The sequence below is a fragment of the Cebus imitator genome, unplaced genomic scaffold (genome assembly GCF_001604975.1).
Source record: "Cebus imitator isolate Cc_AM_T3 unplaced genomic scaffold, Cebus_imitator-1.0 Scaffold469, whole genome shotgun sequence".
Classification (NCBI taxonomy): Eukaryota; Metazoa; Chordata; class Mammalia; order Primates; family Cebidae; genus Cebus; species Cebus imitator.
This window is the reverse complement of record NW_016107784.1, coordinates 5,436-30,071: the sequence shown is the minus strand read 5'-3', so window position 1 is coordinate 30,071 and position 24,636 is coordinate 5,436. Positions and strand designations below refer to the sequence as shown.

Here is a 24,636-nt window from a genome sequence, read left to right as displayed (position 1 = left end):
AAAAAAAAAAAAAAAGACAAGCTGTCCCTCCTTTGGCTCCCTTCCCTCCCCCATCCTGCTGCCCTCAGCTCCACCAAGACTGAACGCTGGCTGGGGCTAGGTGGTAGGACAGCCCCTCAGATAAGGTCAGCAAGTGTACTAAGGAATTAGTGTTTGTCATCTCTCCTTATTTTACCTTGTAGTTGCTGGATGAAATTAGGGAATCTATGAAAGCTCTTTATGCTGCAGTTTGCTCGGAAGAAAAATGGGAATAGTAATAGGGCCCACCTCACAGGAATTACACAGTGAGCTAAAAAAACATGTGAGCTAATATGATTATAATTATTGTTTTTAGTATTATTTTCTATCTTCACTGACAGACTGAATTCTGGCAGCCTTTTTTTTTTTGAGACAGAGTCTCACTTTGCCTCCAGGCGCCAGGCTGGAGTGCAGTGGCACAATCTCGGCTCACTGCAACCTCTGCCTCCTGGGTTCAAGCAATTCTCCTGCCTCAGCCTCCCGAGTAACTGGGACTACAGGCACACGACACCAGGCCCAGCTAATTTTTTTTTGTATTTTTAGTAGAAACGGGGTTTCACCGTGTTGGCCAGGATGGTCTCGATCTCCTGACCTCGTGATCCACACGCCTCAGCCTCCCAAAGTGCTGGGATCACAGGCTTGAGCCACCGCGCCCGGCCCGTGGCAGCCTTTGTAACCCACCCATCCTCAAATATCTAAAGGAGTCAGATGACTTACATTATAAGTCATTACATTGATACTTTTGGATTAATTAATGTATACATAATTATATGAAATCATGTAAAAGATTATTGCATAAATTGTAAGGAAACATTAAGTCATCGAAAGATAAAACATCACATGAAAATATTTGAAATTTATTAATACATATTTATAATCATGGCATAAATTTCTTGGAGAAAGGAAACAATTTAGGAAGCTATTGTAGAGGTCTGCCTGACAGATCATGACAAATCTCTTTATGGCAATAAATAGCAATAAATATGGGGAAGAAGAAATACACTGGAGGACCGAGAGATATGGTGGTTTTCTGTGTGTGTAATGCATTGTGAGGGTCAACACTGTAGGCTCTGGAATACAGTCTGACTTCAAATTCTGTCCCCTTACTGATTCTGTAGTAATTTGCTGTGTGGCCTTAGCAAATCACTACACCCCACCTCTCTATGTTTCAGATTCCTTGTCTATAAAATCAGAATTATATTAACAATTATCTCCTAAGGCAATTTTAAGGATTAAATGAAATAGTGTTTGTTAAATGCTCATTGGAATGCCATATGTATAATATAGTAGATGCTCACTTAATGTTCACTACCATCATTATTACCGTTATTTGTGGTGAGATAAAGTGGTTCAATTTAGGTGATTCTAATTTGGTCTAGATATCACTAATTAAGTAAATAATATAGTGGACTTGTCATACAATAATTCATTCAACTTTGAATACTTTAAGCTCCACATGTCTAAGCAAATGTGTTTGTGAACCTAAAGTTAAAGAAAAAAGTATGGATGAAAATATATTTATTGGCAGTTGAGACATGTCCATTGAGCAGATGAGAAGGTTATGGACAGAACCTTGACTCAAGGAATACATGACATGTTTTGATAAAGCACTGTCAGAAAGGGAAGAGGAGAAAATGGGAGAAAGAACGGTCACGTGTACCAAGTGTAACAGGCGTCAAAAGGAAGAAGTCTGATGTTCATTTGGAAAATTAGCAGTATATTGAAAAACTTTACATAGTACAATTCAAAAAGGTTGAGCAAAGCCCAGACTGTATGTAGCACATGGAGGAATGAGTACAAGACTGAGATAGAGATAGAATGTATATATTGTTTGCGGTCTCTAATGTTATTATGAATAAATTAAGCAACATGTTTGAAGAACAGAGTTATCATTGGCTCTGAGGATGGCTGACTGCACAAGGTAAATTCTCAGAATCCTCTCAGATGGACGAGTTCAGCTAGGCATAGGGAGGTCTAGAATTATCCATACCCAACTCCAGGCAGAAAGGCCAAGACAAACGAGTGTAGGAAATCACTGAACACGCTCTGGTCTCCCTTTCCCACTCCGCACCACCTTCCTCACCCTCATCGTGAACGGAAATCTGGGAGTCATGTTGTCTCTCACTGAAATGATATTTATTTTTCAGCCCACAGGGAACCCAGACTGGTTGGAGGGGACATCCCCTGTTCTGGACGTGTTGAAGTGAAGCATGGCGACTCGTGGGGCTCCGTCTGTGATTCTGATTTCTCTCTGGAAGCTGCCAGTGTGCTATGCAGGGAATTACAGTGTGGCACTGTTGTCTCTATCCTGGGGGGAGCTCACTTTGGGGAGGGAAATGGACAGATCTGGGCTGAAGAATTCCAGTGTGAGGGACATGAGTCCCATCTTTCACTCTGCCCCATAGCATCCCGCCCAGACGGAACTTGTAGCCACAGCAGGGATGTTGGAGTAGTCTGCTCAAGTAAGACCCACATAACACGTTGAATCAGTTCCCATACTATAAAAGGGATAGGGTTAGGGAGTCATAGCTGACTTTTTCTAAAGCCGTGTCTCCTTGCAGGATACACGGAAATTCGCTTGGTGAACGGCGAGACCCCATGTGAGGGCAGAGTGGAGCTCAAAACCCTTGGGACCTGGGGATCCCTCTGCAGCTCTCACTGGGACATAGAAGATGCCCACGTTCTTTGCCAGCAGCTTAAATGTGGAGTCGCCCTTTCTACCCCAAAAGGAGCACGTTTCGGAAAAGGAAGTGGTCAGGTCTGGAGGCATATGTTTTACTGCACTGGGACTGAGCGGCACATAGGAGATTGTCCTGTAACTGCTCTGGGTGCTTCACTGTGTCCTTCAGGGCAAGTGGCCTCTGTGATCTGCTCAGGTAAGAGAATGAAGGGCAGCCAGTGATGGGTCGTAAGAGCAGGTGTACCTAGGGATGAAGAACAAAAGTGAAAGGCCATGATCCATTTTGAAGGGTCATGAGAAGAATGAATACTAATTCATGCTTCGAATATTAACCTCATTTGTCTTTTCAGAGAGTGAGCAAACCTAATTTTGATGGAGTCATAGTTGTCCAGTGCTTACTATGAGCCAAGCCCACCTCAAAGCACCTGATTTATTCCAAACTTGCTGACCGTCCACCTTCCCCTCTCTCTCTAAGCTATGCCTGTCCTCACTCATGCAGATAACATTCCACCTGAGCCCCCAGCCTTTTGTATCTCGTATGACTGAGTACTTTGGCGTTTGCAGGGAACCAATCCCAAACCCTGTCCCCGTGCAATTCATCATCCTTGGGCCCGACAACGCCTACCACTCCAGAAGAAAGTGCTGTGCCCTGCATAGGTGAGACTCTGTGACCAATCTATGAAAATATGAATAACATGCATTCCTCAATCCTTTGGAATGCTTGTTATTAATATTTTCATTTCTCTTTGCAGAGAGTGGTCAACTTCGCCTGGTAAACGGGGGAGGTCGCTGTGCCGGGAGAGTAGAGATCTATCATGAGGGCTCCTGGGGCACCATCTGTGATGACAGCTGGGACCTGAGTGACGCCCATGTCGTGTGCAGACAGCTGGGCTGTGGAGAGGCCGTGAATGCCACTGGTTCTGCTTATTTTGGGGAAGGAACAGGGCCCATCTGGCTGGATGAGATGAAATGCAATGGAGAAGAATCCCGCATTTGGCAGTGCCATTCACATGGCTGGGGGCAGCAAAATTGCAGGCACAAGGAGGATGCAGGAGTCATCTGCTCAGGTAAATTATGCCTATAACCTCTGGTCACAATTCCACAGAGAAAGGACTGAAGACGAGTAGTGAGGGATATTAATCTTAAAGATTTTCCTGAAAAGCAGGTCCAAAAGGAATGAGCTCAGGAGTCGGGATACCAGAAGCTTGAGTTTGATGAGCCAGTGCTACTTCATGTGCAACGTGGTGTGCTATTGTAAAGAGAAGAGACCAGAAATGGTCTTGTAGATAATGAAGATGACAACAGAGCTAATAATGAAGGTTTTTAATAGATATGTTTGGAGCTGGATATTAGAGAGCGATCCGCATGGCACCACCTGATAATTACAGTATTAATAAAGAAGTAGATTTAATGGGACAAGAAGAAATACATATGGTGCATCATTCTACAGTAAAAAAAGATAATTACCATGCCCAAACAATTTTTCATGGCAGATAAATGAGATTTACTTGTCATAGAAACAAAAATTAACATGAGATTACTGTCCTTGCTTTGTATACATGATGAGTTTTAGAAAACATTCTGAAATCTAAAAACATACTATTTCATAATATATTGGGAGAAACAGTACTATGATTCAGTAACTTAAGGAAGTGAAAAACTCTGTACGCCAGAAGTGATTTATTCCTGTTTTAATGACATAAGTCTGGTAGAAGACATGCACAGCAAAACTGAAGTGTCAGCAAACGAACGATGTCATTTTAAGACATGTACACAAAACATTGATTTTAGTGTCGAAGTGTCTGACAATTTTAACTATCAAAGACAGTTGCAAAACAACAACCACCACCAGAGTATTTGTGGGGAAAAAATCCAAACTATGTAATTGAAAAAGGCTCTGAGCGTTTGAGATCTGGAAATCCTCTTAGAATCATTGAGGGTAATCTAAAGAGGTCCCTGAGTACAAAACCTAAGACTAAAAAACTGCAATATATTTGTAGAATAAATACTCTGTTTTAATAACATCTATGAAATTATCCAGAAGTTACTAAAGAATTATTAGTAACTGACATATTGTACCTATTTTTAAAGCCACTCTTACATCAAGGTAAAGGGAAGGAGTATCTAAATCTTCAGGAAAGATGCAAAACTACTAATTCTGTGTTTCACTGCAGAGTTCATGTCTCTGAGACTGACCAGTGAAGCCAGCAGAGAGGCCTGCGCAGGGCGTTTGGAAGTTTTTTACCATGGAGCCTGGGGCAGTGTTGGCAGGAGTGGCATGTCTGAAACCACTGTGAGTGTGGTGTGCAGGCAGCTGGGCTGCGGAGATAGGGGGAAAATCAACGCTGTGTCTTCAGAGAAGGCAACGTCCATTCCCATGTGGGTGGACAATGTTCAGTGCCCAAAAGGACCTGACACGCTGTGGCAGTGCCTGTCATCTCCATGGGAGCAGAGACTGGCCAACCCCTCGGAGGAGACCTGGATCATATGTGACAGTGAGTATCCATCGACCCGTATGAAAATTCCATTCTGCAGCCCCACTCTCATCTTCTGATAAGGCACATTGGATTTTATTTTTCTCTTCTCATACTGGCTTAAGGTGTTAGATCTAATTAAGCAAGGATGGGTAACCTGTGGGTAATATCTATTCCACTTGGATGGTGTAGTTGATTTTATTTAATTTGACCTGCAGGTATTCAGGACCAGTGATTATTATTCCAAAGGAGATCATACTTCCCATGGTCTGCTGGAAAGGTTTTTTCAATTGCCTTCTCTGAGGAGAAGGCAAATTTAATATTTGACTGTTGCATGGTCTACTTTACCTTTCCCATTTTTCAAATATTATCTTGTTACACTAATATAAGGAGAAAAGCAGTCAGAAAGATCAGTCCTGAAGTATTTCTACACTCGACATCTTCTTGAAATGTGAGATTTCTATCAACCTGGAAATTTCCCAAGATCGTGTCTACTTGAAAGAAACTGACATCACATATTTATAATGTTAACTTTAATCATTTAACATTTACTGAGTCACACCATGTATCTTAGATGCAGGATGAAATACACCTAGTTTGCTGAAATGACAAGTCCTCTCATAAAAGATAAATTTTGTAAAAATAGAAATTAAAAAATGCACATTCAGTAACATTTTAAATAGTTTTTTTTTTTTTTAAGTTTCAAATCTCTCTTTTCCCCTGTGAACTCTTGGAAGCTTTTAGAAATCTTAGAAATAGCCTACATGTCTCTGATTTTTCAGACAAGATAAGACTTCAAGAAGGACCTACTTCCTGTTCCGGACGTGTGGAGATCTGGCATGGAGGCTCCTGGGGGACGGTGTGTGATGACTCCTGGGACTTGAACGATGCCCACGTGGTGTGTCAACAACTTGGCTGTGGTCCAGCTTTGAAAGCATTCAAAGAAGCAGAGTTTGGTCAGGGGACTGGACCCATATGGCTCAGTGAAGTCAAGTGCAAAGGGAATGAGTCTTCCTTGTGGGATTGTCCTGCCAGACGCTGGGGCCACAGTGAATGTGGGCACAAGGAAGATGCTGCAGTGAATTGTACAAGTAAGTGCCGGAAGGCTGGATTGAGTTTGTAATCCCTGGCAGCAAAGAGGGGTTGGACAGTGATGAACCCGTGTTGTGTAAAAATCAGACTTATCAACACAGGGATCTGGTGGGGATTCTCATTAGAAAAGCATAATGTCTCTACTGAAAGAATGATGAAAACAATTGTTACATACTGGCCTTCACCAAGGAGAAGCATATGACTATATCCATTGTGCAGAGAAACAAGACTCGAGGACTCTAGTTTTAGGTGGGAAAGAGTTATTTACTTGGTTGAGAGGGACTAAGAGTTCAGACAAGGAAATAAAAATGTTTGTTCTATATATCACTCAAAGAATTAAGCCTCTATCTCTTTTCTCCTACAGATATTTCAGAGCACAAAAACCCACAAAAGGCCACAACAGGTATATTATGGAGTTTATGATCATGGGACCAATTATATGCATACATAGATTTTTTGTTGTTGTTGTTTAGAAATTTTAGGTGAGAAGAGGTTCTGCGGATTTGATATTTACCTCAGGGATCCTGTGTTTGACCTAAGAGAGAGTCAGTGACTAGGGACCTTGGCATTTTCCATAAGACATATCCTGTCTCTTGATATTTACTTAGGTCGCTCATCCCGCCAGTCCTCCCTTATTGCAGTCGGGATCCTCGGGGTTGTTCTGTTGGTCATCTTCGTCGCATTATTCTTGACTCGAAAGCGAAGACAAAGACAGCGGCTTGCAGGTTTGAATCAAATTAGGGTTTATCTAACGTGTCTACAGGATAAGGAAGTTCTTGGGAAGAAAAAATATTAGACTCAAGTCTAATGGCCAGAAAGATGGAATCTAAAAGAAGCTTGAGCAGTTTCTCAAAACAGAGGGAAGGGCCAGGCATGGTGGCTCACACCTGTAATCCCAGCACTTTGGGAGGCCAAGGCAGGAGGATCACTTGAGTCCAGGAGTTCAAGACCAGCCTCCGCAACACAGGGAGCCCTATTTTTTTTTTTTCTTTTTTTAAATAGAAGGAATACGATTTCTGAGGAGAAATGGGGCTTTAGGTTGCATTGATGATTCTTGTGCTCTATCTACCTGCTTAATGAGAGCATTATAGAATTGAAAGTTCAGAATGAGTATCTTATATATTGTTTAGGATGGCATTTTGCCTCAACATTTATTTTCTCTTACTGTAATCAATCGCCTTATTGGAAATTTTGCTGTTCTGTTGAGCAATGTATTAGGCTCTGAAGATACAGACATGGGCAATAAATCTTGGTGGAACCTTCAAGTCTAGTGGAAGAGATACCTATGTAAACAAATACACTACAATGCAGCCATTATACTTCTACATTAATAGGAATAAGGAACGAAAGTGGCACAGGGAAGGGAGTGATTAACTGAAAGGAAGGGGGTTACTGGAGGCTTCAAAGAGGTTTGGGGGACAAATTTTCAACATAGAGGCTCAGACAATTGGATGAGGAACATTCTAGAAAAGACGATGTACAAGTGTAGAGACGCGTAAAGGAAGAAGCATTTCTGGTTTTTTTTCTGTGGGGCGGGGGGAGTAAAAGTTGAGTGTCAGGAGAGAGGCTGCTAAGTCTGAAGAAGAGAAAAGGCACAAATTATGACGTTCTTATGTTTCACAGTAAGATTCATAGCATTAAAGAGTATTATGTAGGGGGTGAAATGGTCTGAGGTCTTTTAGGAAGATCTTTGGCCACAGGATGTATGAAGGAGTCAAGGAAAACCACATGACTGAGAGGGATGGCATTTTCTAACAGTTGCGGAGAAAAATCAAAAGTACTAAAACCACAGTGAGAATGGAGGGGAGAGAAAAGACTTTTAGAGAGACTTAAGAAAAGCTCCAGTGAGTTATGGAAGACCGCTGGCTTACTTGGGGAAGAAAAGTGGGTTGTTATATTACTACAATGGCAGTGGGGAAGATTTAGCCTTGTGCCTATTTCATTTGAGTGTGTGGCATGATACGGGAAGAGCGTGGTGGTAGGACGGGGTAGAAACAATAGCATGGATAAGGATGAGGTATGTTTGCAGCGCTGGGAAAAAGCGCACATACAGGAAAGAAAATTCTTATGAAGATGGCTGATCTCTAACCTAGGATCTCTGTTGTCAGTTTCCTCAAGAGGAGAGAATGTTGTCCACCAAATTCAATACCGGGAGATGAATTCTTGCCTGAATGCAGATGATCTGGACCTAATAAATTCCTCAGGTCTGTAGGTTCTTGGAGGGTCTGTTGCCCTGGGGTTCAGACCAGTGGCTTCAATTGAGGCCTAGACATTTTACTTTGATAAGCAGTAAAAAAATCTAAAAATGTAGTAGGAAGCTTAGATGCATAAAGGGACAAGAATGACTGAAAATTATTCTTAGTGAACATCAAAATTGCAATCATAGGGAGGCCTTTAGCTTAAGAGGCCTGTGATTATTCCTGACGGAGGTATGCAAAAGACCATGCAGCAGAATATTCTGAGCTGGTCTTCCTTTTATTAAAACAGATATTAATCTATATTAATCTTACAAAACTGTGACTGTCATAAGTGACAGTTTAACTTTTTTCTTTAAATACATTTTGTTGTGTATATTTAAAGCATCCAACAAAATTTTATGGGATGTATATAGACAGTAAAAAGCTTACTAAAGCAAAGCAAATTAACACATCTATCATCTGACATAGTTACTTTTTTGCTCTTGTGGCAAGAGCAGCCAAAACCTCCTCACTTACCATGAATCTCATATACAGTACAATTGTAGTACCTATAATCTTCATGTTGTACATTAGACCTCTAGACTGTTCATCCTACATGTCTGCTACTTTGTATCCTCTGACCTAGGTATGTTTTTCACAGTTTCTTGCATTCCCATTTCCTATTACTTTTTTTCTATAGCTTCATATTTATTATAATTTCCCTAAAAGTCTAAAAGCTTAAACTTTCCATATCTTTATTGCAAAATCCACAGGACTAGCCTTATTTTTCATCACATCATGCTGCTTTGTCCTTGAACTTCAGTTTAGCATGGATGTACTAATTCTGCCTCTGGGCAGCATAAATTTACTGAGTTGGAAGAAATATCCAAAAACCCATTGTCTTTACTCCAGGAAAGGTCCCTGACCTTCTGAGAGGGGGCTTCCTCACTTCTTCAATCCAAAGAATTATGCATCTGCTACCGTGTCAGGGATCATATTTAAGGTATAAGACACATGTACTGTTACTTTGTCAGGAAACATATTTAAGGAAAGGAATAGGAGAGACTCTCTCTGCCCTCGAAATCACACATGCTTGTGGCTAGTGTTTTTAGTTGCTCAGAGAGGCTCACAGTTACTTGAGGAGAGGTCTGGTTTATTTCCCAGTAATTATTTTCTTCCTTTCAGAAAATTCCAATGAGTCAGCTGATTTCAATGCTGCTGAACTAATTTCTGTGTCTAAATTTCTTCCTATTTCTGGAATGAAAAAGAAGGCCATTCGGAGGCACACTGAAAAGGAAAATGGGAATTTGTAACCCAGTGAGGTGAGTGATGAGAATTTATGAGTCATTGTTCAAAACAGCTACATTTCTTTTGAGGACTGAGAGCTCCTCTGGCATTAGAAAGAAAGAATGTATGTATACATATTTTATATGCTTATGTGTATATGTTTGTATACGTATATATCTATATTGAGAATATGTAAAAGCTTATGATAAAATGACTCATTCATCTTTTAATTATACACACACACATATATAGTAAGCAATAATAACGCATCCATAGAGCTAAGGAGAAACTGAGTAAACAAATATAAATAAGTCTTTTGAAGACATTACAGGTATCATTTAAGGAAAAAGATAAGACATACTATTCATCTGCATTGTATAATACATGCTATGGCAACAATTATTCAAGACATTACAAGAATACAGAAAGTTTCCCTGAGAAAATTTGGGGTTGCTGTAAGATGATGTGATATTTAAAGGTAAACTTTAAAAATGACTGAAAAATAGACAATTCCAAAGAAAGGACACAGTATGTGCAAACTAGAGGCAGAAAAAAGAACCATGCCTTTAGGGAACTATAAGAAGTTTTTTATTCAAGAACATATATTGAACATATTAATGGTAACAAGTAGCACTTTCAGCACTCAAGAGACAGAGATAAAAGATATTATTGGCAAAGACACGATTGTTTAATAAAAGATAGCATAGTCTCTAGGCGGTAATATGAACAGGTCATGCGGAGAGAAAAGGTGGTGGGCGTCTAAGCTGGAAAGGCTGCATAGAGCCCTTTAATGAATGGTCTTACCTGCTATATTTTATGCTCGAATTTCATTTTGGGGTCTGTTGAGGAGGTGGTGAAGAGCTTTGAAAGTTTCGGATGAGACAAGATGATTAGAATTGCATTTTACGACTTGCTTTCATGAGAAAAACATAAAAGAGAAAAAATTTAAAATGTGAACAAGATGTATAGTTAAGCTATACATCAAAAGAAAAAGATTGTGAAATGAGTTACTGGATACATTTTCTGTTTTAAAATGACAATTTGGGGACAACTACATCTAGAAATGAAATGTAGAGGAAGTATTTCTTATAGAAATATTATTTATGGCATATAAGAAACAGATGAGACAAAGGACGAAAGTTGGAACTCAAAGTGCACAAAATGTAAATTGTGGACATCTATAAAATGCAGAGCAAATTTTACATACTACATACACACACACGTATACATGGAGTTCTTATAAATTGTACAGAGCACAAAAGGGTTAATATATGTGAATGTAAATTGTGTGTATGTATGGGTATGTGTAACATCCAATGGATAATTGGGCAAAGGTATGAAAAGACAATTTGCACAAAACGAATTTCAAATGACAGATATTTTTAAGTGTCCGGAGGACTGGAATTATAATTAACAATGAGGTATCACTTTATACAAATCAGACTAACAAAAATATAAAATACCATTAATATTGATTACTGGTGGGAATACAGAGAAAAAGTTCATTTCAAACACTGCTCTTGGAAGTGTGAGATATGGTAACCTTTGGAGAAAGCAATCTGGCAAGAAACGGAGAGTTGAAAGCAGGGAAATAGGAGCTATGGCTTGGCGGGTCCCACCCCCACAAAGTCCAGCAAACGGAAGCCCTCCTGCTAGAGTTTTGCAGCCAGCACATCAGTTTGAACTCCAGCCGGGAGGATGGAGCTTGGTGGGGGGAATGACGCCTGCCATTGGGAAGGCGGGTCTAACCTCAGCAGTGTAAGCAAAACCCAGGAGGACTGCCCAGCGGCCGGGCTGAGCCCGAGGCAGCCCAGCAGCGCCTCTGCGGACAGCCTTATCAAGCGGCTTCCAGACAACTGCATAACCAAAAAACCCGCCTCATACAGGAAAAATTATTTTCAAAGCTTCACAGATCCTTTGACCCAGCAATTCTATCCCTGAGAGTTTCTTCCAATACCAATAAAGTCACTAGTATGTAATGACAAATACACAAAGATTCCTTTTTGCAATGTTGTTGATAGTGGCAAAAAACTAGAAAGAAAGTGATTGGAGTAGTGGCGGGAAAAATTATGATTTATCCAATCAAAAAAGGAAAAATCACCTGTAAAATATCACAACATGATTCTATGTGTATGTTGGCTATAATTAAATATAATGTTTACATCTATAAAATTATGCATTTCAATGTGCATAAAGAAGCTAAATATTCTGGCAGTGTTGTAAAATGAGAACTATGAATAAGTTTTGATTTATAATCTGAAGCATATGAATGTTTTCTGATGTGATAAATAATAATCGAACTACTTTTTCCTTAAAGAGTAATCACTGCTTAATAACTGCTTCAGAATCACATGAGGGTGATTTTGAAAATAATGTTTCTTGTTTTTTAAAAATTTTACTTTAAATTATGGGATACATGTGCAGAACATGCAGGTTTGTTTCATGTGCTTTGCTGCACCGATCAATACATCATCTAGGTTTTAAGCCCCACATGCATTAGGTATTTGTCCTAATGCTCTCCCCGCCTTTACCACCCACCCCCTCACAGGGCCTGGTGTACCGTTTCCCTCCCTGTGTCCATGTGTTTCTCGTTGTTCAACTCCCATTTATGTGTGAGAATATGCAGTGTTTGGTTTTCTGTTCTTGTGTTAGTTTGCTGAGAATGATGGTTTCCAGCTTCATCCATGTCCCTTCAAAGGACATGAACTTATCCTTTTTTATGGCTGCGTGGTATTCCATGGTGTATATGTGCCACATTTTCTTTATCCAGTCTATTTTTGATGGGCATTTAAGTTGGTTCCATGTCTTTGCTATTGTAAATAGTGCTGCAATAAACATACATGTGCATGTGTCTTTATCATAGAATTATTTATAATTCTTTGGGTATATACCCAGTAATGGGATTGCTGGGCCAAATGGTATTTCTGGTTCTAGATCCTTGAGGAATTGCTATGTTGTCTTCCACAATGGCTGAACTAATTTACACTGCCACCAACAGTGTAAAAGCATTCCTATTTCTCCACATCCTATTCAGCATCTGTTGTTTCCTGACTTTTTAATAATCGCCATTCTAACTAGCATGAGATGGTGTCTCATTGTGGTTTTGATGTGCATTTCTCTAATGATTAGTGATGATGAGCTTTTTTACATATGTTTGTTGACAACATAAATGTCTTTTTTTGAGAAGTGTCTGTTCATATTCCCACTTTTTGATGGGATTGTTTTTTTCTTATAAATTTGTTTAAGTTCCTTGTAGATTCTGGATGCTAGACTTGTCAGATGCATAGATTGCAAAAATTTTCTCCCATTCTGTAGGTTGCCTGTTTACTCTGATGATAGTGTCTTTTGCTGTGTAGAAGCTCTTTAGATTAATTAGGTCCCATTTGTCAAATGTTGCTTTTGTTGCAATTCCTTTCGGTGTTTTAGTCTTGAAGTCTTTGCCCATGCCTATGTACTGAATGGTATTGTCTAGGTTTTCTTCTCACATTTTTGTGGTTTTAGGTGTTATGTTTAAATCTTTAATGCATCTTGAGTTAGTTTTTGTATAAGGTGTAAGGAAGGGATCCAGTTTATTTTCTGTATATGGCTAGTCAATCTTCCCAGCACCATTTATTAAATAGGGAATCTTTTCCCCATTGTTTGTTTTTGTCAGGTTTGTTGAAGACCAGATGGTTGTACACGTGTGGTGTTATTTCTGAGGCCCCTGTTCTGTTCCATTGGTCTATATCTGTTTGGGTAGCAATACCATGCTGTTTTGGTTACTGTAGCCTTGTAGTATAGTTTGAAATCAGGTAGCGTGATGCCTCCAGCTTTGTACTTTTTGCTTAGGATCATCTTGGCTATACAATCTCTTTTTTGGTTCCATACGAAATTTAAAGTAGTTTTTTCTAATTCTGTGAAGAAAGTCAATGGTAGCTTGATGGAGATAGCATTGGATCTGTAAATAATTTTGGGCAAAATGGCCATTTTAACAATATTGACTCTTTTTAACTATAAGCATGGAATGTTTTTTCATTTGTTTGTGTCCTCATTTATTTCCTTGAGCACTGGTTTGTAGTTCTCCTTGAAGAGGTCCTTTATATCCCTTGTAAGTTGTTTTCCTAGGTATATTATTCTCTCTGTAGCAATTGTGAATGGGAGTTCACTCATGATTTGATTCTCTGCTTGTCTATTATTGGTATACAGAAATGCTTGTGATTTCTGCACATTGATTTTGTATCCTGAGACATTGCCGAAGTTGCTTATCAGCTTAAGGAGATTTTGAACTGAGACAATGGGGTTTTCTAAATATACAAGCATGTCATCCATAAACAGAGGTAATTTCAGTTCCTCTTTTTCTATCTGAATACCCTTTATTTCCTTCTCTTGCCTGATTGCCCTGGCCAAAACTTCCAATATACTCTGTTGAATAGAAGTGGTGAGAGAGGGCATCTTTGTCTTGTGCCGGTTTTCAAAAGGAATGTTTCCAGCTTTTACCGTTCAGTATGATATTGGCTGTGGGTTTGTCATAAATAGCTCTTATTATTTTGAGATATGTTCCATCAATACCTAGCTTATGGAGAGTTTTTAGCATGAAAAGGTGTTGAATTTTATCGAAGGCCTTTTCTGTATCTATTGAGGTAATCATGTCGTTTTGGTCTGTGGTTCTGTTTATATGATGGATTACATTTATTGATTTTTGTATTTTGAACCAGCCTTGCATCCCAGGGGTGAAACCAACTTGATCATGGTACTTTTTGATGTGCTGCTGGATTCAGTTTGCAAGTATTTTATTAAGGATTTTCCCATCAATGTTCATTAGAGATATTGGCCTGAAATTTCCTTTTTTCGTGTGTGTCTATTCCAGGTTTTGGTATCAGGATGATGCTGGCCTCATAACATGAGTCAGGGAGGAGTCCCTCCCTTTCTAATTTGGAAATAGTTTCAGAAGGAATGGTATTAGCTTTTCTTTGTATTTCTGGCAAAATTTGGCTGTGGATTCATCTGGTCCTGGGCTTTTTGTTTGTTTGTTTGTTTTGGATGGTAGGCTATTAATTCCTTCCTCAGTTTCATAACTTGTTATTGTTCTATTCAGAGATTTGACTTCTTCCTGGTTTAGTCTTGGGAGGGTGTATGTGTTGAGGAATTTATCTATTTCTTCTAGATTTTTTAGCTTATTTGTGTAGATGTGTTTATAGTATTCTCTGACGGTAGTTTGTAATTCTGTGGGATCAGTGGTGATATCTCCTTTATCAATTTTTATTGTATCTATTTGATTATTCTCTCTTCTATTCTTTATTAGTCTGGCTAGCAGTCTATTTTGTCTTTTCAAAAAACCAGATCCTGGATTGATTGATTTTTTGAAGGGTTTTTTTCTGTCTCTATCTAGTTCAGTTCTGCTGATCTTAGTTATTTCTTGTCTTCTGCTAGCTTTTGAATTTGTTTGCTCTTGCTTCTCTAGTTCTTTTATTGTGGTGTTAGGATGTTGATTTTAGCTATTTCCTGCTTTCTGATGTGTGCATTTAGTGCTATAAATTTCCTTCTTAACACTGCTTTAGCTGTGTCCCAGAGATTCTGGTATGTTTTGTCTTTGTTCTTATTGGTTTCAAAGAACTTCGTTATTTCTGCCTTAATTTTGTTATTTACTCAGTAGTCATTCAGGAGCAGATTGTTCAGTTTCCATGCAGTTGTGTTGTTTTGAATGAGTTTCTTTTTTCTTCTTCTTCTTCTTTTTTTTTTTTTTTTTTTTTTTTTTTTTTTTTTTTTTTTTTTTTTTTTTTTTCATTGTTGTTATTGAGTGAGTTTCTTAATCTTGAGTTCTAATTTGATGGCACTGTGGTCTGAGAGACTTTGTTATGCTTTCTATTCTTTCGCATTTGCTGAGGAGTGTTTTACTTCTGATTATGAGGTTAATTTTAGAAAAAGTGCTATGTGGTGCTGAGAAGAATGTATATTCTGTTGATTTGGGGTGGAGAGTTTTGTAGATGTCTATTAGGTCCATTTGGTCCAGAGCTGAGTTCAAGTCCTAAATATCCTTGTTAATTTTCTGCCCCATTGATCCATCTGATATTGACAATGGGGTATTGAAGTTTCCCACTATTATTGTGTGGTAGTCTAAGTCTTTTTGTAGGTCTCTAACATCTTGTTTTATGAACTGGGTGTTCCTGTATTGGGTGCATATATATTGAGGATAGTTATCTCTTCTTATTGCATTGATCCCTTTACCATTATGTAATGCCCTTCTTTGTCTTTTTTCATCTTTGTTGATTTAAAGTCTGTTTTATCAGAGACTAGGATTGCAACCTCTGCTTTTTTTTTGCTTTCCATTTGCTTGTTAAGTCCCCATCCGTTTATTTTGAGCCTATGTGTGTTTTTGCACATGATATGGGTCTCCTTAATACAGCACACTGATGAGCCTTTACTCTTTATCCAATTTGCCAGTCTGTATCTTTTAATTGGGGGCATTTAGCTCATTTACATTTAAAGTTAATATTGTTATGTGTGATTTGATCCTGTCATCAAGATGCTAGCTGGTTATTTTGCACATTAGTTGATGCAGTTTTTTCGTAGTGTCATTGGCCTTTATATTTTGGTTTGTTCTTGCAGTGACTGGTACTGATTTTTCCTTTCCATATTCAATGCTTCCTTCAGGAGCTCTTGTAAGGCAGGCCTGGTGGTGACAAAATCCCTCAGCATTTGCTTGTCTGTACAGGATCCTATTTCTCCTTTGCTTATGAAGCTTAGTTTGGCTGGATATGAAACTTTGGATTGAAAATTTTTTCTTTGAGAATGTTAAATATTGGCCCCCACTCTCATCTGGCTTGTATGGTGTCTGCAGAAAGATTTGCTGTTAGTCTGGTGGGCTTCCCTTTGTAGGTAACCTGACCTTTCTCTCTGGCTGCCCTTAACATTTTTTCCTTCATTTCAACTTTGGTGAATCTGATGATTATGGGTCTTGGGATTGCTCTTCTTGAGGAGTATCTTTATGGTGTTCTCTGTATTTCCTGAATTTGAATGTTGACCTGTCTTGCTAGTTTGGAGAAATTCTTCTGGATAGTATCCTGAAGTGTATTTTCCAACTTCGTTCTATTCTCCTTGTCACTTTTAGGTACACCAATCAATCATAGAGTTAGTCTTTTCACATAGTCCCACATTTCTTGGAGGCTTTGTTCATTTTCATTCTTTTTTCTCTGATCTTGTCTTCATGCCTTTTTTCAGTAAGTTGTTCTTCAATCTCTAATATTCTTTCTTCCACTTGATTGATTCGGCTATTGATACTTGTGTATGATTCAGAAAGTTCTCATGCTGTGGTTTTCGGCTCCATCAGGTCATTTAGTTTCTTCTGTAAACTGGTTATTCTACTTAGCAGTTCCTGTAACCTTTTCAAAGTTCTTAGCTTCCTTGCATTGTGTTAGAACGTGCTCCTTTAGCTTGGAGGAGTTTGTTATTACCCATTTTCTGAAGCCTGCTTCTGTCAATTCATCAAACTCATTTTCTGCACAGTTTCGTGCCCTCGCTGGAGAGGAGTTGTGATCATTTGGAAAAAGCACCATTCTGGTTTTTGAAATTTTTAGCACTTATGCACAGTTTTTTTCTGTCTTCATGGATTTATCTACCTTTGATGTTTGGGGTGATGACCTTTGTTTGGGGTTTTTGTGTGACATTCCTTTTTGTTGATGTTGATGTTATTGCTTTCTGTTTGCTAGTTTTCCTTCTAACAGGCCTCTCTGCAGCAGGTCTGCTGCAGTTTGCTGGTGGTCCACTCCAGACTCTATTTGCCTAGGTGTCACCAGCGGAGGTGGCAGAACAGCAAAGATTTCTGCCTGTTCCTTCCTGTAGAAGCTTCATCCCAGAGGGGTACTGGCCTGATGCCAGCCAGAGCTCTACTATATGAGGTGTCTGTTAATCCCTGTTGGGAGGTCTCTCTCAGTCTGGAGGCATGGGAGTCAGGGATCCCCTTGAGGAGGCAGTCTGTCCTTAGCAGAGCTCCAGTGCTGTGCTGGGACAATTCTCTGTCAGGACCCCCTGCTCTCCTCAGAGCCAGCAGACGGGAACATTTAAGTTTGCTGAAGCTGCGCCCTTAGCTACCCCTTCCCTCAGGTTCTCTGTCCCAGGGAGATGGGAATTTTATCTATAACCTTCTCACTGGGGATGATGCCTTTCTTTCAGAGATGCCCTGCCCAGTGAAGACGAATCTAGAGAGGCAGTCTGGCCACAGCCGCTTTGCCGTGCTGTGGTGAGTTCTGCCCAGACTGAACTTCCTGGCCTCCTTAGCACTGTCAGGCAAAAACCACCTACTGAAGTCTCAGTAATGGCAGACATCCCTCCCCGACCAAGCTTGATTGTCCGAGGTTGACTTCAGATGGCTGTGCTAGCAGAGTTTCTCATAGCTTGCTGTGCTCAGTGGGAATGGGACCCGCTGAGTAAGACCACTTGGCTCCCTGGCTTTAGCCCCCTTTACAGGGGAGTGAATGGGTCTGTCTCCCTGGGGTTTCAGGCGCCACTCAGTTGGAAATGCAGAAATCACCCACCTTTTGCTTTGATCTCAGTGGGAGCTGCAGACTGGAGCTGTTTCTATTCAGCCATCTTGCCAGCTCCTAAAAATGACATTTGTTAATTCCTCTGTATTTCCATGGAATAAAAGTAATTCTTATGCACAGGGAAGTTAAAAAAAATAGCATTTAAGGTTTCTTATCAGGAAAGTAGTATAATTTCTAACATAAGTGAGTCTGTCTCTGTTATAATGTAATGAATTCTTATATGCATATGAAGAGGAAAGTGACATTTTTCTATTTATGGTTTTAGTTCAGCCTTGAAGATACCTTGATGAAGACCTGGACTATTGAATGGAGCAGAAATTCACCTCCCTCACTGACTATTACAGTTGCATTTCTATGGAGTTCTTCTTCTCCTAGTGTTCCTAAGAGTGCTGCTGAATGTATGAAAGTTAAGTTTGTGAATGTGACTACTTGACGGGGTATATGAGACTTTCAAGAGAATTAAATAAATAATTAAGAATATTATTGATTTGAGTATGTGTTAACTATTTTTTCTTGATTCTATTAATTTCTAAATGGGCTTCCTAATTTTTTCTAGAGTTTCCTAAGTATATTATAATGTCTTTTATTTGACAGCGTTTCAATTTGCATATACAGTGCTATATATTTTTTCTTATTTGGTTTGAATAATGTAAAACCTAAAACTTGAAAAAAAAACCCTGGAAGACAACCTAGGTAATACAATTCAGGACATGGGCAGGGGAAAGATTTTATGATAAAGCCAAAAGCAATTGCAATACAAACAAAAATTGACAAATTGGATCTAACTAAAGAGCTTCTTCAAAGCAAAATAAACTATCAAGACAGTAAACAGACAACCTACAGAATGGGAGAAAATGTTTGCAAACTGTGCATCTAACAAAGGTGTAATATCCAGCCTCTGTAAGAAACTTAAATTTACAAGAAGAAAACAACCCCATTAAAGACTGGTCAAAGAACAAGAACAAACGCTTTTCAATAGAAGACATACATGCAGCCAACATGCAGATGAAAAAAACTCGATATCACTAATTGTTAGAGAAACGCAAATTAAAACCACAATGAGATACTATGTCACACCAGTCAAAACGATTATTAAAAAGTCAAAAAAATAACAGATACTGGCAAGATTGTGGAGAGAAAAGAATGCTGTTGGTGGGAGTGTAAATTAGTTCAACCATTGTGGAAGACAATGTGGCAATTCCTCAAAGACCTTAAAGACAGAAATACCATTTGACTCAGCAATGCCATTACTGTGTATATACCCAAGGAATATAAGTCATTCTATTATAAAGACACATGCATGTGTGTGTTCAATGCAACACTATTCCCAATAGCAAAGACATGGAATCAACCTAAATGCCCATCAATGGAAGACTGGATAAAGAAAATGTAATATATATACACCAAGGAATTCTGTGCAGTGAGACTACCTCCTTTGTAGGAACAGGGACGGAGCTGGAGGCCATTATCCTTAGCAAACTAAGGCAGGAACAGAAAACCAAATGCCATATGTTCTCACTTATAAGTGGGAGCTAAATGATGAGAACACGTGGACACATAGAGGGGAACAAAACACACTGGGTTTTTTGGAAGGTGAAAGTGGGAGGAAGGAGAGGATCAGGAAAAATAACTAATGGTACTAGGCTTAATAACTGGGTGATGAAAAAGCTGTACAACAATCCCCCAGGACACAGGTTTATCAGTGTAACAGATCTGCACGTGTAACCCTAAACTTAAAAGCTAAACAACAAAAAAAGAGAATTCAAAGGGGATTGAGTGTTATTACCTAAACCTGTGGTGGTCATGGCAGCCTCTCAGCACGAGGGGGCACCATAAGCCCCAGAATGCTACTATTTTTTTTTTTTTTTTGAAACAGAGCCTCACTCTGTTGCCCAGGCTGGAGTGCAATGGCGTGATCTCAGCTCACTGCAACCTCCACCTCCTGGGTTCAAGCGATTCTCCTGCCTCAGCCTTTCGAGAGGCTGGGATTATAGGTGTACGCCACCATGCCAGGCTAATTTTTATATTTTTAGTGGAGACAGGATTTCACCATGTTGGTCAGGCTGGTCTTGAACTCCTGACCTCAGGTGATCTGCCTGCCTCGGCCTCCCAAAGTGCTAGGATTACAGGAGTAAGTCACCACGTCCGGCCAGAACACTATGATTTTTGCAGACTCAGATACACAGCCTTGGTGGACTTGGGGAAGATAAAAGAGAATTCCCTGGGTTCCCAGGTGGAGTCTCTTGCTCTCTTCCTTCAGTTTCTCCCAAGCAGGAGTCTCTTTCTATGCTGGGCTGCCTGGAGATGCGGGAGGTGTCATTCAGGCACTCATGGCCCCCACAGCTGGCATCACACTGAGTCACACCTGAGGCCAATGGCCTCCTACACCAACACAGTACTTGGGCTCACCCAGGGTCTGCAGACACTACTGCCTGGCTACCACTGATGTTTACTTAAGACCCATGGCTACTTTAGTCAGCAGGTGGGGAATTCTGCTATGGCTGGGTCTGTCCCATCAGAACAGTGGATTCCCGTTTGGCATGGGTGGGCCTAGCAATGATATTCAGGAGGAAAGGCTTGGAAGTGAGGTCCTCAAGAATCTGCCTGGTGCTTTATTTTACTGTGGCTCAACAGGTACCTGAGTTGCCAAAGTACTCCATATTCCTCCGTCTTCTTTCCCCAAGTGGAAGGGGTCTCTCCACATACTCCTCTGTCTGGAGTTGAGTTGAGAGGTGATGTAGGCACTCCCATGGCCACCGCAGCTGGTGTCACATTGGGTCATATTCCAAGCCCACTGCCTCCAAGACCAGTGCAGCACCAAGCTTTGCCCAAAGATTGCAGTCACTGTGGGCTGACTGCCACTTGAATTTATTAAAGGCCCCAGGCCATTGTAATCAGGCTGTGGTGAAGCTGGCTGGAACTCATTTTCCTTCCTTTGGGATGAAGGAGTCCCCTCTGGCCGAGTGCTGGTCTCAATGGGCACTGGCAGAATGCTCCCTGATGTTGAGTTCCACTGTGACAAGACGGCACTGAGCTCCAATGCAAAGTCTCACACTCACTTCCCGCTCCTTCCCCCAAATACACAGATTCTCTCTCCATGCTGTGTTGCCTGAGGCTGGGGGTGGGCAGTGTAGACAACGCAAGACTGTCCTTCCTACCTTCTTCACTGTCACTTTCTTTGTTTTTTTTTCTTAATTTTTTTTATCCCTTATTCTGGCTTTATTAAGGAAAAGAATTCATTAAAAAATACAGTAAAGATTGAAACCATGTTCACTGCTTCTTGAACAGAATAAGAAGAAAATATTTTAAATGATTGAGCTGGTCATTAGACTATTACTCATTTATCTTAAAGGCAGAAACGTGTCAACCCAACAATGTGATACAGAAGCATGATTTGCTCAGGCAGGCGACATTGGAGTCAGGCTCCTCCGTTGAAGCTTCCCGAGGGCACGAGGCAGACAGGACGTGCCCATCATTCCGAAAGGGAGGACAGGAGAGGCCCGGGAGAGTCCTGGGCTGTCTTCTCATCGAATGATGGGTGCTGAGCTATCATTCGTCACTGTCGGGCGGAGCTTCACAGTGGCAAAGGGGTTTTCTCCACTGAGAAAAGGTGGCTTCCCAGTCCTGTTGGCATCGTTAGGAGCCACGGTCTCTGGCTTGGACGCTGGCGACTTGAAGGTGGATGTAGTTCTGGCCACGTCTGCCCTCTTGTCGGCAGCTGCCCCCACGTACAAGCATTCCAGGTAGTCGGGTGCGGGGATGACAACACTGCTGCTCTCAGACAAGTTCAAGGTGCTGATTCTTCTCACAGGCACGGGGCTTGGTGTGGGCACAGTCATTGCTTCCGTCTCATTTTTTTAAATTGCATTTTAGGTTTTGGGGTGCATGTGAAGAACATGCAAGATTGTTGCATAGGTACACAGCTGGCAGTGTGATTTGCTGCCTTCCTCCCCTTCACTTATTTCTGGCATTTCTCCCCATGCTATCTCTCCCCAACTCCCCACCCCCCACTGTCCCTCCCCTATGTCCCCCCCTATAGACTCCAGTGTGTGATGCTCCCCTCCCTGTGTCCATGTGTTCTCATTGTTCAACACCCACCTATGAGTGAGAACATGCGGTGTTTGATTTTCTGCTCTTGTGTCAGTTTACTGAGAATGATGGTTTCCAGGTTCATCCATGTCCCTACAAAGGACACGAACTCATCGTTTTTGATGGCTGCATAGTATTCCGTGGTGTATATGTACCACATTTTCCCTATCCAGTCTATCGTCGATGGGCATTTGGGTTGGTTCCAGGTCTTTGCTATTGTAAACAGTGCTGCAATGAACATTCATGTGTTAAAACCAGGTACCACAATCTCTCACCTGTTTGCTCTGTTTGTTCTGTTTGGGCATATTTCCACCTCCAACCATTAAAGGCATTAATCCATTTTGAGTTTATTTTTGTATGTGGTGTTAGATAAGGGTCACATTTCATTATTCTTGTGGTTATCCAAGTTCCCCAACAGTATTTAATACAGATACTATTCTTTCTTCATTGTGTGTTCTTGGCATCTTTATAAAAAATGAATTGACCTTAATGAATGGATTTATTTCTTGTCTCTCTATCCTGTTCCTCTGACCAATGTGTCTGTTTTTATGCCAGAACCACTCTGTTTTAATTCCTATAGCTTTGTGATCAATTTTGAAGTAAGGTACTATGATGGCTTTAGCTTTTATATTTTTGTTCATGGTTGCCTTGGCTTTGGAGGTCTTTCGTGGTTCCATTCAAATTTTAGAATTGTTTCTATTTCTGTGAAATTTTGATGGGATCGCATTGAGTTTGAAGATTGCTCTGGGTAATATGGATACTTTGACAATATTAATTCTTCCAACCCATGAACACTTGATAACTCTGCATTTATTTATGTTGACTATAATTTTTCATCAATGTTATTGTTTTCCGTGTATAGATTTTTCACCTCCTTGATTAAAGTTACTCTTCATTATTTTGTTTATGGCATTGTGAATGGGGTTGGTTTCTTAATTTCTTTTTCAAGTACTTTGTTGTTTGTGCTAAGGAATGTTACTGAGTTTTGAGTGCTAATTTTGTACCCTACAAGGTGACTGAATTTATCAGTTTGAATAGTTTTTCAGTGGACTTTTTTTGTTTTGTTTTTTTGAGACAGAGTCTTGCTCTGTCACTCAGGCTGGAGTGCAATGGCACAATCTCAGCTCACTGCAACCTCCGCCTCCCAGGCTCAAGCAATTCTCTTGCCTCAGCCTCTTGAGCAGCCGGAATTATAGGCATGTGCCACCACACCCAGCTGATATTTGTAATTTTAGTAGAAACAGGGTTTTACCATGTTTCCCAGGCTGGTTTTAAACTCCTGGCCTCAAGTGATCCTCCCGCCTTGGCCTCCCAAAGTGCTGAGATTACAGGTGTGAGCCGCTATGCCTGGCCCTTTTAGGATGTTCTCTATGTTAGGCAATGTCATCAGCAAAAAGAAACAGTTTTACTTCTTTTTCTATTTGGATGCTATTTATTTCTCTTGCCTCATTGCTCTGGCTAGACTTCCACAACTATCTTGAATTAAGTGGTGAGAGTGAGCATTCTTGCATTCCCTATCTTAGAGGAAAAACTTTCAACTTTTTACCATGAAAAACATCATAATGTTATATGTAGGTTTTCATATGTGGCCTCTATTGTGTTGAAGTACATTTTTCGACATCTAATTTACTAATAGTTCTTCTCATGAAAATACATTAGATTTTGTCCAGTGTTTTCACTGCACATGTTGAGATGATCATATAGTTTTTGTCTTTCATTCTGTTATTATTATGTATCACATTTGTTAACTTGAATATGTTCAACCATCCTTGCATCCCAGGGATAAACCCCCCTTAATGATGGTGAATGATCTGATTAATGTGTTGTTGTCTTCAATGTGCTAGTATTTTGTTGAGGATATTTGCATCTATGTTCATCAGGGATATTGGCCTGTAATTTTCTTTTCTTGTAGTTTTTTTTTTTTTTTTTCGCTTTGTATCAGTGTAATGCTGACATTGCAAAATGAGTTTGAAAATTTTCCCTCCACTTCCACTTTTTGGAAGAGTTTGAAGAGAGCTGTGTTAGTTTTCTTCTTCTTTAAATGTTTGGTAGTATTTCACCATGAAGCCCCCTGGTTCCGGAATTTTCATTGAGAGAAGATACTTTATTATTGATTCAATTGTTTTACTCATTATTAATCTGTTCAGTTTTTCTATTTCTTCTTGATTCAGCCTTTGTTGGTTGCACATTTCTAGGAATGTGTTCATTTCTTCTAGGTCGTTCAATTTTTTGGTATGTAATTGGTTATAGTAGCACCTTATGGTCCCTAGTTTTTATGGGACATCAGTTGTAATGCCTCC

General features: G+C 40.1%; 1 protein-coding gene across 3 annotated transcripts in view; it reads left to right on the top strand.

Annotated features, from left to right (window-relative positions):
- The window catches only part of CD163 (CD163 molecule), a 34,161-nt gene extending 15,422 nt beyond the window's left edge, over window positions 1-18,739 (top strand). Inside the window, exons 7-17 of one of the 3 annotated variants that reach the window (XM_017512290.2) lie at window positions 2,166-2,480; window positions 2,580-2,894; window positions 3,263-3,355; window positions 3,451-3,765; window positions 4,873-5,193; window positions 5,955-6,263; window positions 6,629-6,667; window positions 6,873-6,989; window positions 8,373-8,468; window positions 9,710-9,763; window positions 18,513-18,739. In XM_017512290.2, the coding sequence (XP_017367779.1) occupies window positions 2,166-2,480; window positions 2,580-2,894; window positions 3,263-3,355; window positions 3,451-3,765; window positions 4,873-5,193; window positions 5,955-6,263; window positions 6,629-6,667; window positions 6,873-6,989; window positions 8,373-8,468; window positions 9,710-9,732 (1,943 nt within the window). In that variant the 3' untranslated portion in view covers window positions 9,733-9,763; window positions 18,513-18,739. Of the gene's footprint in view, window positions 1-2,165; window positions 2,481-2,579; window positions 2,895-3,262; window positions 3,356-3,450; window positions 3,766-4,872; window positions 5,194-5,954; window positions 6,264-6,628; window positions 6,668-6,872; window positions 6,990-8,372; window positions 8,469-9,626; window positions 9,764-18,512 lie in introns of all 3 variants that reach the window. The other 2 variants (XM_017512288.1, XM_037732743.1) reach the window with 2 other exon arrangements.
- Window positions 18,740-24,636: the final 5,897 nt, after the last annotated feature.